Source organism: Spodoptera frugiperda, chromosome 17, assembly GCF_023101765.2.
Source record: "Spodoptera frugiperda isolate SF20-4 chromosome 17, AGI-APGP_CSIRO_Sfru_2.0, whole genome shotgun sequence".
Taxonomy (NCBI): Eukaryota; Metazoa; Arthropoda; class Insecta; order Lepidoptera; family Noctuidae; genus Spodoptera; species Spodoptera frugiperda.
The window spans coordinates 2,207,716-2,222,311 of record NC_064228.1 but is presented as its reverse complement, the minus strand read 5'-3'; the positions used below and the strand labels follow the sequence as shown (position 1 = coordinate 2,222,311).

Genomic DNA, 14,596 nt, shown 5'->3' with positions numbered 1-14,596 from the left:
CTTGGGGACCGTACTCGCGACCCGGTCGATTGGCAGTTGAACTTGCAAGCACTCGATAAACGAATCAAACTTGCAATATCACCATTACCGACAAGTTAAAGTTAATATGTTTGTTAAGTCAATTGTAAAGTCATAAACTGTTGTATATCCGAATATATCTAATCATTAGTAAACTACTAACATTTAATAATGCACTTATAATTTTATAATGCTTTCATAGTTTACAAATCGCGTTTAGTTACCTACTTGCACATTTTTGTTACATTATTATACTTCATTTATTTTATGATTTGTGTTAATAAAAAGAAATTATTGATTTGTACTGACATACTACTTATTACTGAACCAAAATGGATAATTATTTTGATTGTCATCGCATTTATGTTTTAAGACGATACTACCACATCTAGGAAGCCACAACTTATAATGTATGTTCCGTAAACAGAATAGGCGAGCAGTAAGAGAAATTTTCCCGAAAATCCCATGGGAACGGGATTAACGAGAATCACTTATTTGTGCATACGAAGTCGCGGATCTATAATATTTTAAATGTGTAAGTTTGTTTATTTGGGTGTTTGTCCGTCAACCACTTTGAAACTGCTAAACGAATTTTGATGTTTGTTATACAGACAGAGTATGAGCTGACCTCGGTAATAGAATACTTTTTATCCCACAGAAAAGCGAGCGAAACCGCTGGTAGAACCCAGTATTCAATAAATGAGCCATAAATAATATTGTAATAAACAGTTTGATGAGTGCCGTGACTGCGTTTAGGAAGTAATTATGTATGACTCGTATAAGTTGACTAACTACTGTAATACTGCGGCCGGCGATAATATTGTTAGCTGTTACATTTTCCGACACGCGACATTGTGTCCGTTAGTTGACGATGTTTTACGGTCGTGGTTGTCGGACGGGGTAGAGAGAGGTACAGAAAACTATTTTACTTTTATACAATACTAGCAAACCCGGCGAACTCCGTTTCGCCACTAATATATGATCCCTGTTTTCCTGCTTTTCTCTTGAATTTTTCCTAAATTTTCTTTGCTATAAACCTCACGGGGCCCGAGACCTTTCCAACGAATACAAAACCGTGGAAATACCGACTTATATTTATATTATAGAAGATGATAACATAATTGGTGAAAAGGGAATGTTTTATTGTATTATTGTGCAACTCTAATTACGATTTATTATTTTTTTCTTCAAAAAAACGTTGCTCCACTCTATGATTTTCTCCTGTATCGGAGCCCCGGTAACCCGCTAGGCAGTTCGCACCTCGAAAACCAATCCTAGATCCTCAATTTGAGCACTAGTTTAATTAAAACAACTAGACCTACCCAGTCACTCTCACGCTAACATATCATGCGTGATATTTTAAAAGGGAAAGCCCTAGTTTGATAGTGCGACCCGCTTCTCACATGTAACTCGGTACAAATACAGTGGAATATTTGTAATCTAGATTATAATGTTTTTGTTGGGGAACCTAGATTTTGAACACTAAGTAAACGCACGCGATGACGAGAGAGTATGATATGTACATCTTTCCCCACCCCTATTCTTCGAGCGGGTAGAATAATATCCTGCTAAGGGACTACATATTTGTCAGAGACTGATAGCCTATGTCTGATCTCCAATACAATTGCCTAGTGCGGAGATTTTTGACAAATCATATGTTATTATACACAAAAAAATTGCTACATAACAACAGCTAAATAAAACCATTCTCTGTTGTAATGATTTAAAGAAATGTGTTAATTCTACGTTTAGTAACTTGATTACACATATAAAATATGCGGAAATTACATTTTGATAGAATTTATAATAATGATGCAGTCTACTTGTCTTTTGGTACGAATTTATAAATAACATGTAATCTAGGTAACATCATAATCGTTGGTCGAGTACCTACTGATACAAGGTCGCGGACTCGATTATGAGTTCAGGAAAACTAAAAAGTAAAAAGCAATCGCCGTACATACACACCCGAAACACCAGAGACGTTACAAGTGCATTGCCGGCCTTTTGGAGGTTAGGAATTTAAGGGTTATGGGGGAATCGGGAATCGGAAAGATTGGGAAAGCGAATAATTCGGCCACCGATAGCCTCAGTTACACAGTCCGGTTGGTCCGGCCCATTCGTGCCGAAGCATAGCTCTCCCACACTGGAGTATGTGTATGAAAAAATACTGTCTGGCGAAAACGTCTACAATTGTGGAGTAACATACTTGAATCAAATATTTAATCAAGAGTTCTTCCACTCTTGTAACACACCATGGTGTTAATGAAATGCCCTAGAACCTAGCTAGCAGTGCCGTCGGTCAAATTACAACCATTACAAGGAAAACCACCAGATCACATTACTTGCACACTTTCACACACAAACTAGAACTTTAATCTATTTGACACACACGCAACGTCACGCCTTTTATCCCCGAAAGGGTAGGCAGAAGTGCACATTACGACACATAATGCCACTGTACAATGTACACCCATTTTTCAACATTTGTGTTATAAGTCCTATGTAATAGGGGGTGAGCCTATTGCCATATACTAGGCACAATTCCAGACTCTGTGCTACCACTGAGAAACGACACGAATGGGTCGGTTCGATCGCAATGATACCACGGCCTCACAGAAAACCGACATGAAACAACGCTTGTGTTATGTTTCGTTGTGTGATTGAGAAACCGGAGACCCTTTCCCAATCTTCCCAATCCCCGAATCCAAAACAACCCTTAAATTCCTAACCCCAAAAGGCCGGCAACGCACTTGTAACGTCTCTGGTGTTTCAAGTGTCCATGGGCAGTGGCGATTGCTTACCATTAGGTGATCCGTCTGCTCGTTTACCGGCTTGTTCCATAAAAAAACATAATATAAGTCCGAGTCTTCTTCACTGTAGAAATATTTGAAACAAAAGAGTCTGCAAGTCTTCCTTTTGGTGATTGCAGCGTAATTTTACGGTCTGCCTGCCAGGTCGTATTGTTTCAAGCAGACTAAGCGGTGTGCCCTCATCCATGATATATGGTACAGCCGTTTGACCTCTTACTTAATACGTAACATCATAATATTACAACGTCACGCCTTTTATCCCCGAAGGGGTAGGCAGATGTACACATTACGGTGCGTAATGCCGCTATACAATGAACACTCACTTTTCACAGTTTGTGTTATAAGTCCCATGTAATAGACTCGATTTTGCCTGACCCGGGAATCGAACCCGAAACCCCTTGTCCGGCAGTCACACTTGCGACCACTCGACCAACGAGGCAGTTTTATAAAAATTATTTACTCATTTGCAAAATTAATTCTATTCTCTCTGTCAATTATCCCACAACTACACATTAACTTTTTTAATAGAAAAGGTTAGATAATATTCCAACGTGAGAAAAAGAATGTGCTACCAAAAAGAAATTTCCATTTTCGCGCCAAAATGACAAACTAACACCATTGTTACACTTTCAAACGCAGATCTTATCAACATGGCGGCTATAATCGTAAAAACAACAATTAAATAATGACATAACTCCTATAATATTCGTTTAAAACATTTATTTACAAACAAGCGTGTGAATTTTATGATGTAACTTTTTAATTACGTCCGCCATTTTACGTGACCTGTCTAGATGGCGCTAGTTGTTTAAAGAAACGTCATTTAGCTGTCAAATTGTACGTGTTTAAAATAGTTCGTTATTTTGCCGCGGTTCAAGATTATTTGGTCATTTCGATGTAGTTGTTCGTGAGTGAAACAAGTGTAATGGCAACCAGTTTGAATGAATAAATTTTGAAAGTATCACGATGATACGATATTATGTCAGGAAATGGATTGAATTGATATAGTTAAGCTGTTGTAATTATTCGCAGATGATTTAACAAGTTTTACTCGTATACAGATAATAAAATGTTATTTAGCTACTCATTTATTTAATTACACACGCACTGTATAATCGCTGTAATAAGGTTTTAAAAGTGTAATTTAGTTTTATTTCTCTGGGAAATGAAAAGGACTTCTGGTAAATAAAAACATAATATACTTTCACAATAACGTACATAATTATTTCATTTTATGACCCAACGATTAGTACCAATTATACAATGTGATAGGGTTCAGACTTCTAACCCGTTAAGGCTGAGTACTACATCTAATTTTATCGATAAAAGTCGGGGGTCGAAGGGGTCGAATCCCCTAAAAGTTATGGCTATTTTAATATTTTTTTTACTTTTTTTGATATCAAAGGTTGTATGCGTCGTAGAAACAAAAAAAAAACGACAAACGGTAGCTAATAACCTTGGCTAACTAATTCATTACTTTTTTCATATGTTTGATAATGTTTTGGTGAGAAAAAAAATCATTTGTGAATTATTTTTACCGAAAAACTCACTATTTTTTCAATATTTTCAATTAGGGGTTCAACCCCACATATTATTCTTTTTGTCGATAAAATTAGATGTAGTACTCAGCCTTAACGGGTTAGAAGTCCCACCCCTATCACATTGTAAAATGAGTATAGATTCTAGAGCTCTGCAGGCTATACAACTGTAAATGCACCTTTAAAATAAACGTTGCTCTTTATTATTATTCTTTATTATTTGAATATTTAAGATTTTCTGAGAAGATGGATGGCTGATCAATTAGTTTTAAGTCATTAAAATTATTATACTTTTTTTTTTTTTTGTTTTTCTTTAACTGTATAATGTATTGGCTAAGGCTGTAAAATTATGCATGTTTTTGTAATAAATAAATCACACAACACTTTGAACAACAAAATGTGGAACGCACAAATTAGAACGACAAATTCAAGAAAGGTATATTTTGAAGAAAACGCGTGCGTATTTCCATTAAAATTTCAATCTTCGCTTAGAATGAGGTGCGTTTACAATACTTTGCGCCTGTACATTTAGATCCAGACTGGTACTACGCGATATACTGAAACTGCATTTGAATATCAAAAGTTTAATAAACTATATTGCATTGCATATTAACTTAAAACATTTCACTATTCAAAATGCCTAAAAGTCTAATACTAACTCTAAATTAATTAGCATGTCTATCACAAATATTTCGCTAAGATTCCAATCTGACATTTTAGGCACACGCAATGCAATGTAAGGAAACCGTAATGAATTAGGTAAAGTAGGTGTTTACATTGCAATTTATGACAACTCTGCATTTGTAATATGCAGTCTGTGGTAAGATGTCACATGAAATTACCTGATTCTGCAATGCGTTGCAAGAAAGTGCCGGCCGATGCGATGCGATGGGTCAATTTTGTAATCGTATTGTGTGTAAAAACTGTAGTCGGCTGTGATAGGCTTTTGCAATGTTTGTTTACATATCTTTGTTTTTTATTGACATATTTCTGCTTTATTTGCAAGTGCAAAGAATTTTCGAAATTAAAATAATAGCACAGTCTTTTTTTGTGAGTGGGAAGAATCATCCAATGAATTTTACCGCCTTGGATGAGGTGAGAGGGAGTCTTAATGACTAAAAGCCACCCTGTTCCTACTCTTGCTTCGAGCCTCGGTACTCGCTAGGTTGTCCAATATATCCGGAGCGGCGGCCTACCCAGCGGATTAACCGGGATTCCGGCTCAAAAAGCAGGAGTAGGAACGGGGTGGTTATTAGTCAGTAAGAGTCAGACATACCTTCTCCCCTCGCCCAAGACGGAAGAAGTCATTGGAGATTTCCTCCCTTAAAAAAAAATTTGGTCTTGAGTGACAAACTTTTTTTGTTGAGTTCGGAGTTGCAAAGTGGATGTTACGTTATATTTTCATGTGCAAACTTACGTTGATTAAAAGCGTGATGTTATGATTTCATAAGTATGAAGTATTTCTTATGTAGGTATGATTGCTTTTTCATGGCCCTGACCATTTAATGACCCAGTAAGCAAAAAACGATTGTAGCTTGCTCCATGCAATTTTAGAATTGACTAACGAAAGATGACAGAACATCACCAAAATTGGACATTCCCAAAACCAAAAATTAAGAAATAAGCATTCAATCAAAAAATTCAACCTCGATATTTAAACTATCACTTTGTCGAGATGCATCAAAATTCGGCCAGCAGTTTCCGCGTTATGAACGCTCACATTCACAAACAAAATCGTTCATACGAGTGGTAATAGTTTTGTACGTATGACGTAAGTGACGCCATGAGCGAAAGTAAGTGGAGCTATTTAGTTTTAAGTTAACTTTAACTATTATACGGAATGTCCCGATTAAGTGCAGGGCTTTTAATGTTGTAGAGTGGACAGTTTCTTTTTATTTTCTTTTGACGTTTGCGGTTTTATTTTTTGCTGCTAATGGTGTAACTAAACGTTGGGTTTCTTTTTTGCTCTAATGGTTTATTGTGGCAATGAACTGTAGATTATGAAGTGTATTGTGATTGTATGACTCGACATCCAGATTTTTCAGTGTAAACTAAAAATATTATTTAACAGATGAGGATCTGACAGAGAGTTCAACCACCTTGTCTCACAATATACTAATTAGTCCGTAGCTTGGTACGAAGTCTTACGGGTTACCGGGGTTCCGGCTCAAAACAGGAGTGGGTAGGGGGTGGTTTTTAATCAATAAAAGTCTGACAATCCCTTTCACCTCACCCAAAGACTTGGTGCCTCTTAGAATTTCTATAATCAGCTCCGATAAAGCAATTTACGTTTTACACACACCATGAATCAAACCAAAACCCCTCATGCTTATCCGTCACGTTAACAACCTCTTAACCAAAGACATTTAAATTTATTTTTATTAAACCTAACACTTTAAATTCTTCAACATAAAATACACAAACACAGTTGATCTTAAAGATGAAATTACATCATAATATGTGAAGCCATGTCTAATGAAGTCTCGCCTACATACAGCTGTAGTGCAGTAATTAGGCGGGCAGCTTCGATCCGCGATTATCTAGCCGTTACGTCATGCGCGCGCGCCGGTCATGTAGAAAGTAAGTTTAGGGCTGCCAATGTAATAGTGCAGTTTTAATTTGAAGTTTTTTAATGTGATTGTTTCGTTTGAGGAGTACGTTGGGATGTGACTGTTGTGTAAAGGACTCAAGAGTTTGGTTCTCGGGTTGTTTTTTTATGGTATAAGCCAGTAAACTAGCAGACGGATCACCTGATGGTAAGCAATATGGATACCCATGGATACCCGAAACACTAAAGGCGTTACAAGTGCCTTGTTGTCGTTTTGGGGGTTAGGAATTTAAGGATTGTTGGGGAATCAGGGATTGGTAAGATTAGGAAAGAGGATAATTGGGCCTCCGGTAACCTCACTCACATAACGAAACACAACGTTGTTTCACGTTGGTTTTCTGTGAAGCCGTGGTATCACTCCGGTCGATCCGGCCCATTCGTGCCGAAGCATGGCTCTCCCACACGAACAAATTGTTGTACAAAGTGTTTTCAGTTGTTATCGACGAGCTAAGTTGTTTACTATTCGAGACTTTGTTTATGACGATTTTATACAAGATGCAGCTGACATTATTGGCCGGATGTTGACTGTGGCTGATTGCACGACGTTTCACGGAATCCGATTTATTTACGATCACATTGACTCTTCAAAACAGTGCTGCGATAGGGAAATTGAGCATCTGATATGATCATCTGTAAGCATCTGCATCTCATTTAACTTATACCAATTCACGCAATATCACGCCTTTTATCCCCGAGGTACACCCACTTTTCACCATTTATGTTTTCAGTCCCATGTAATAGGGGGTGAACCTATTGCCTTATACTGGGCACAATTCCAGACTTCGTGCTACTATCGAGAAATTTTTGAAAAGCCAAAAAAACCCAGCGATACCCGACCTGGGAATCGAACCCAAGACCCCTTGTCCGGCAGTCGCACTTGCGACCACTCAACCAACAAGGCAGTCTATTATTCCAATTCACTGCTGTTATAAAACATTTGAAAAATTAATGTCACCAATATCACAAGTGCGACAGCCCTGTAACTACAAAAGTGGTGCGCGTGCGTCGATTCTACGTACGTCGTTAAGATTCCTACCGACTGTTTACTTACACAAAAATTCCTAACTTATTTCCTACTGCCATTTCTGAGTGGCGACAATCAAGTAAACGACTTGTTACATATTCTGTCTATACGTTAATTTTGTTATTCTAACTCCGAGTATTATGTCATGTTATGTGACTGGGTTTGTATTAGAAGGCTATTTATTATTATAGTATTAAGTGTTATCTTGTTTTACACCTGTGTAGCGTCTATGTATGTTGAAGCGTGAACGGAATTTGTATTTGTGAAAGATAATAAATGATTGCACAAGTTTTTTTTTTATTTTGTGACAGTTACGTTTTGTTTTTATGTTTTGCATCTTGTTTGTTATTATTTTTATGAATGATAGTTGAGTTCAGTTTTTTTTGGGTTTTGCGTAGCAATCAGACATATTACCTGTTAGTAGATGGTAATAGACCAAAACCCGAAATTGCACGTTGCACTTATTAAATCTGCCGTAGCTCGGAAAGCATGCTGATTCATCGTTTCAGTTGTTATGCAAACATCTATCGCAGCTTTAGAGCTAGTTACAAAGAAGCTTTAAAAGATCTGACAATGGGTCTAACCAAGAATGCGGCATCACTCTTAGTGGGTTGTAGTGGACAGACTACAGTTACTCTTATAAGTGTGGGAGATAAAATATATAAGACAACCCTTAAGTTCAAAATCCCCAAAAGGCCGGCAACGCATTTGTAAAGCCTCTGGTGTTTCGGGTGTCTATGGGCGGCGGCGATTGCTTACCATCAAGCGATCCGTCTGCTCGTTTACCGGCTTATACCATAAAAAAAACTCATCATTCAGTAAAATCTGATAAATTTTATACTAAGGACCAAAACTAACTAGGAAAACCAGGAGAAAGCAGATTCGTTCACAGGGCTTATGAGCATAATAGTAATGAGGAAATGTGAAGTCACTTTAAAGCTATTTATTGAATTAAAGTTACAAGAGTACTTACGAGATTTTATATCCTATATCGACGAGTGATTCTAATTTCTACGTAATGTCTTCCTATGTGTTCCGTAATATTGATTAATAGGTACCTCCATAATGCTTGTCGAAAGGTAATCAATCACCACCCGACAGGCGTTAGTAAAAACAATGAAATAGACTAGGAAGGTGGGCGGATGAATAATGCAGAAATTTTATTAGATTTTGGTGTTGTAATCGTAAGTCGGAGTTATATCATGGTTCGAGGAAACGTAACGTCTGAATAACATTTTAATTTGAAAAGGGATTGAAAATACTTAACTAACTGAAAAAGTTATGCGATCTGAAAGTCATTAGGATAAAGATTTGATTAACAGTGGATATCTCGCGGCTGATAATGATTACTGCTTTTTTAAATATGTATATTTTTTCTACCACTCTTCTTTCTGTCACAAGTTTATGGTAAAATCTAAAAAGCTTTATTTTTTCTATATGGTTTTTATGTGGTTCAATCCCATTTCTCTAATAAAAAGATTTGGGAATTAATTTTAAATGAAAACTCCTTTGAAAAAAGTAGTCTGCATAAAACAAAACGTAATCCGTTGACAGCTGTCATCGTACCACGCTAACATCTGACATTGACATTGAAAACAACGAGATTGGATTTGACAATCCAATTAGTCGTAAAAAGTAAAAACACTGCAGAAAATATCCGCATTCTGTTTATCAGGGGACTGTATTATGACATTTTAGTTAAAATATACAATTAATAAGCATGGATATAACTTCAGCTGCCTGTAAGCCGACCAACCTCGCTCCCAATGTCGCCGTAAACGCGGTTTTACTTCCAAGCCAAGAGCTACCAGCTGAAACTCCCATCGTGGCTGGCTACGACTGGGAAAGTGGCATTGACTTCAACAAAATACTCGACAGCTACACCCGCTCAGGGTTCCAAGCCACCAACTTCGGCAATGCAGTGCAAGAAATCAATAAAATGTTAAAATGTCGGTCCGTTGCCTTGACTGAAGAAACAAGCGACCCGTATGAAGAAGACGTGTTTATCAAGAAGAAAACTAACTGCACTATATTCCTGGGATACACTTCGAACATGATTTCATCAGGACTACGCGACACACTGCGGTTTCTGGTGAAAAACAAACTTGTAGACTGCATTGTGACAACTGCTGGGGGTGTGGAAGAAGATTTCATCAAATGTCTCGCTCCCACGTACGTTGGAGATTTCAATTTAAGCGGGAAAATGCTAAGGACCCGCGGCATTAACAGGATCGGCAACTTATTAGTCCCAAATGATAACTATTGCCGATTTGAAGAGTGGGTAACCCCAATACTCGATGAAATGCTTGACGAACAGATGCAAAATGGAACGGTATGGACACCATCAAGAATCATAGCGAGGTTAGGCGAGAAAATTAATGACGAGAGCTCAGTATGCTACTGGGCTTGGAAAAACAATATTCCAATTTTCAGTCCTGCGTTGACAGATGGTTCTTTAGGTGACATGATGTACTTCCATTCTTATAAGCGGCCAGGACTTATCATAGATATTTTAAGTGACTTAAGGAGGCTGAATACTATGGCTGTAAAAGCCAACAATACGGGTATGATAATTTTAGGAGGTGGTGTGATCAAACACCACATTTGTAACGCTAATCTCATGAGGAACGGAGCGGACTTCGCAGTGTACATTAATACTGCTAGCGAGTTTGATGGGAGTGATGCAGGAGCAAGACCTGATGAAGCAGTGTCCTGGGGCAAGATCAGACCGAATGCTACTCCGGTGAAGCTGTATGCTGATGCTACTTTAGTGTTTCCTCTGATTGTCGGACAAACATTTGCGAAGCATCATTTTAGCAATAAAAAGAATGTGTAAATATTATTCTTTATGGTTTTATTTCTATAGGCTGCTTATTCCTTTACTGATAAAAAGGTGTGACGTTATGTTTAGGTAAATAAGTAAGTATTCGTAACAAATAATAATCTTGTATAACATTCAATCTATAATCTATCAAATTCAAATCAAACAGAAAATAACACTATCTAAAATGAGATTTATGTTTAATAAAATTTTATGTAGCATTTACTAGTTTATGAGAACATTAAACTCTTCTAATTAAATATGGATGAGATTAGTGCGCAAACATTTCAGTTATTTTTTATTAGAAACGTAACAAAACATCACGCTATTTATTTCATATTCAATGCATAGAAAGACATGAAATTTAGCACTAAACACAAATAATAGTATTTTACCTGAACGAAATCGAACCTAAAAACCCTTACTCAACTATTGCTAAATAAGAAAACTATAATTTAGGTTTGAAAATGAATAAAATACTAGTAAGGCCATCTAGTAACTAAATGTGACACTTTTTATCGCCATCTCTTATCGAATAGCTTAGATTGAAACTATTTACACCATCTGTTGAGTAATAGTGAAACTACTACAATGTTTTTCAGAAATATTGCAATTAGCTTTTAGATTAACAATATTTAAAAAATCTTACAGATATCGTATAAAATTATGTAATACAGAAGTAATTTTAATCTAAGATAATAATTTAAAATGAAAGTAATTAAAAAGAGATTTCCGATCAAGACGGTGTGAATGAACTGTCAAATATGCAATGAAGTTAGCCGCTGTCTGGAATCCCTAAATTGCATTAGTGTGCGTCCGTGAACCGCTATTGTAATGATGTGTGCTGTCTGTGAAAGCGGCTTTGAAGCTCCGGCCGCCGAGTTCGTTTGCCCAACTTTGTTCATCGTATTCGACGGCGCCGCCCGGCCGGTTGTCCTCTCTGTATATTGTTTACATCCATATTCCTACAACCAAACATGCCTGCCTAACATAATTTAAACAAAAAATGTACGTGTGCAAGTTAAAAAACGAATTTTATTAGCAAGTGTTGCAAATTTATGTGATAAAGTGCGTTAAAATGTGCGTGATGCGTCCGATCTTGGTGGTTATGCTCTTCCTATCCGGTAAGTCGCATCCTTTGAGCCCTTTGGTGAGCTATTTATAGGTCCTTACGGTCATTCCGTGCAGATATTAATGGGAATTTGTTAGAATATATAATTTGTTGCACGTTTCTGTGGAAGCCGACACGCTTTGATGTTGACAGTGTGCGGACGTTCCGAGAATGCCTTTGCCTCGTTCGTTTGATGTTATTATGAACGGAGACGCGTGTTTTATGGTTCGTTTTGAATTTAGAATGCCGATTGTTTAGTTTTAACCTCCTTTGTTTTTTAATTTTATTAATTTCTGGTTATAACTTAACTTTTGCTTTATTTCAAGACAATGTTTTGTCGATTTCTTATTAGAAAAACGTGAAAAATAAACATATTAACTCATTTAATTTACTAATCTGTGAAAGATTGGCATTATTATTATTGGAACCAAAATAACAATTTTATCAAAATGAATGTAGGTAGCCACAGTATTTAATCTTTACTGCGCATCTTAGATATTCATGATAACAATGATTGTATTATCCAAATATGATAGTGCAGTTTTATAGTCATAAAAACAAAAGTAGCTATCTACTTCGGTATAATTTTGGTTAAACAAATAATCGGTCATTGGATAGCCTTAGGGACCAATAATCAAATTAAAAGCAGATTCATTCAAAATAAAAATACCAAATTCTATACTTACTTAACAGGTTAACATTTGCTTAATTTATACATGATAGTAAAGTTACATAGAAGCTAAACACTTAGTTAATATAACACTTGGTATTAACATGTATTTTTGTACATATACTTGAAAAACATCAATGGAATAGAAATCATATTATATTTCACACAGAAAATAAATAGAAAAATTAAAGAGCCAGGCTAAAAAACTTGCATTAAATGCCAGAAATGAAACAGAAATCTTAATTTATATTTTATACAGATAATAAATAGGAAAAATAAAAAGTTAAAATACAAAAGTTCTATAAAAGGCCAGAGACAAATAATTGTTATTTTTAATAGTCAATTAACTAGTATCATGAGCTGGTGTGTATTTATAATGGACAATTAGAAATATAAAATGGAATCCATTCAATGAATCAAATAACAATATCTTGTAGGACTTTTACTAATTTACTTATGGTCATAATAATTAATAACTAATTGTTATTCATTGTAACTTCTGTTGGTGTACAATTATTCTGTAGAAAATAAATTAAAAGATAACTTTAGAATGCTAGAATAAACTAAATTAAACTTAAGAAAACTTAGTTATAAAAGAAAACTTATCAAAGTCAAAGTATTTCTCAAAGTGAATAAAATTTTGGTGATACAATAGGTCTTAACTATTATAGTAACACAAAGAACTGCCCAGTAAGTATACACTATTAAAGAGTATTAAAATTGTTATCAATGTTATTTTAATGTTAGTTTCTGAAAATATGCCTTCCGTTGTAATGTCCAGATAAAAAATAATATTTATACATGTATATGATGGATAAGTAATGGATAAACATTAAAATAGTTTGTTATTTAACAAAATTTTAATTAGATAATAGTAATACTATCTTTGCTCATTTTCAAATCAAGTCCAACTCATGATTTGGTCCGTTACATTTTTTTTACTAAATCCCAAGTAGTTAATGATAATCACCAAAAGATGGCATTTTTAAACAAAACTCTCATTAGTACTATCTCCTATTTCTTTTTAAATGAGGAACAAAGCAACAAGTTTTTATCTTTCTTCCTAATAATTAGAAGACAAAGGATCTTAACCTTTATGATGAATCATTAAAAAATGGTGAATGTTTAAAAAAACATCCAGTCAGATGGCAGAATCGTTTAGCAAATATTTGTTAATTATTATATTTTTTTGTTTTTTGACCTCATTGGGTCAGGTAGCCTGTCCTTGGTTACGCCTACGGCGCCTGTGCCGCATAACAGGTATAAGACAGAAGGTCCAGTTACGCAAAGGCACCAGTTATCGACCAGTCTCCTCTATCCGACCATTTTCGTATTTTTACGTTGAATTGTTTATTTATCGCGCGAAATTCTTGAAACTGACTAAGAAAAAGATCCAATCTTTAAAAATTGTCAAACCAATACTGATTAAAATTGCGTGGTCCTAACATACTAAGTCAAGTTACCTTCCTGTTTTTTTTTTTTTTATAGTTCTAGGCACGATTATATTCATTACTTGACGGCCGTCTATCGGACGAATCTAGGTAAGCTGACATAACTAACGTCAAAAACAGATCCCAAATAATCCTAATCCAAACATTTTAATTTCAACTACACAGTCTTACTAAATTAAAGATTTCGGTGAAAAGACTGATGAATGTCGATGAAGCGAAAGAGGTGTGTAAAAATCGTAGTAATTGGCGTTCCATTGTCTCTGCCTACCCCCATGGGAGACAGGCGTGAAGTTATGTATTTTAGTTTTTACTAACTTTTAGTTTATGTATGAAAAACGTTCTACGTTAGTTACTTTAATATTTCCATATCACATAAACCCCCATATTAATAGTCCTTCTGCGACCTCCCTGTCTCACGGCCGCCAATGGTTCAATCATCGCCACGGGAGACGAAACTAATTACAACTATCACTATAGGCCTATGATTTATGGCACACAGCCTTTGTACTATATTATTAAGTTAAATAAGTTCCTTGTGGGCT

At 35.8% G+C, this 14,596-nt stretch overlaps 2 protein-coding genes and 1 long non-coding RNA gene across 4 annotated transcripts in view; 2 read left to right on the top strand and 1 right to left on the bottom strand.

Annotated features, from left to right (window-relative positions):
* The window catches only part of LOC118268738 (uncharacterized), a 242,283-nt gene that overhangs the window by 53,154 nt on the left and 174,533 nt on the right, over positions 1–14,596 (bottom strand). The window lies entirely within an intron of this gene.
* LOC118276892 (probable deoxyhypusine synthase) lies at positions 9,578–10,843 on the top strand. The gene has a single exon (XM_035595497.2). The coding sequence runs from the start codon at positions 9,722–9,724 to the stop codon at positions 10,835–10,837; it is 1,116 nt and encodes a 371-aa protein (XP_035451390.1). The 5' UTR covers positions 9,578–9,721; the 3' UTR covers positions 10,838–10,843.
* LOC118276926 (tyrosine-protein kinase-like otk) overlaps positions 11,679–14,596 on the top strand; it is a 45,217-nt gene continuing 42,299 nt past the window's right edge. Inside the window, exon 1 of one of the 2 annotated variants that reach the window (XM_050699738.1) lies at positions 11,679–11,946. In XM_050699738.1, coding sequence (XP_050555695.1) covers positions 11,901–11,946 — 46 coding nt within the window. In that variant the 5' untranslated portion in view covers positions 11,679–11,900. The remainder of the gene's footprint in view (positions 11,947–14,596) is intronic. The other variant, XM_050699736.1, reaches the window with a different exon arrangement.

What these genes read in the sequence shown, in the direction of transcription:
- LOC118276892 (XM_035595497.2), top strand. Translation starts at nt 9,722, where the DNA reads ATGGATATAACTTCAGCTGCCTGTAAGCCGACCAACCTCGCTCCCAAT.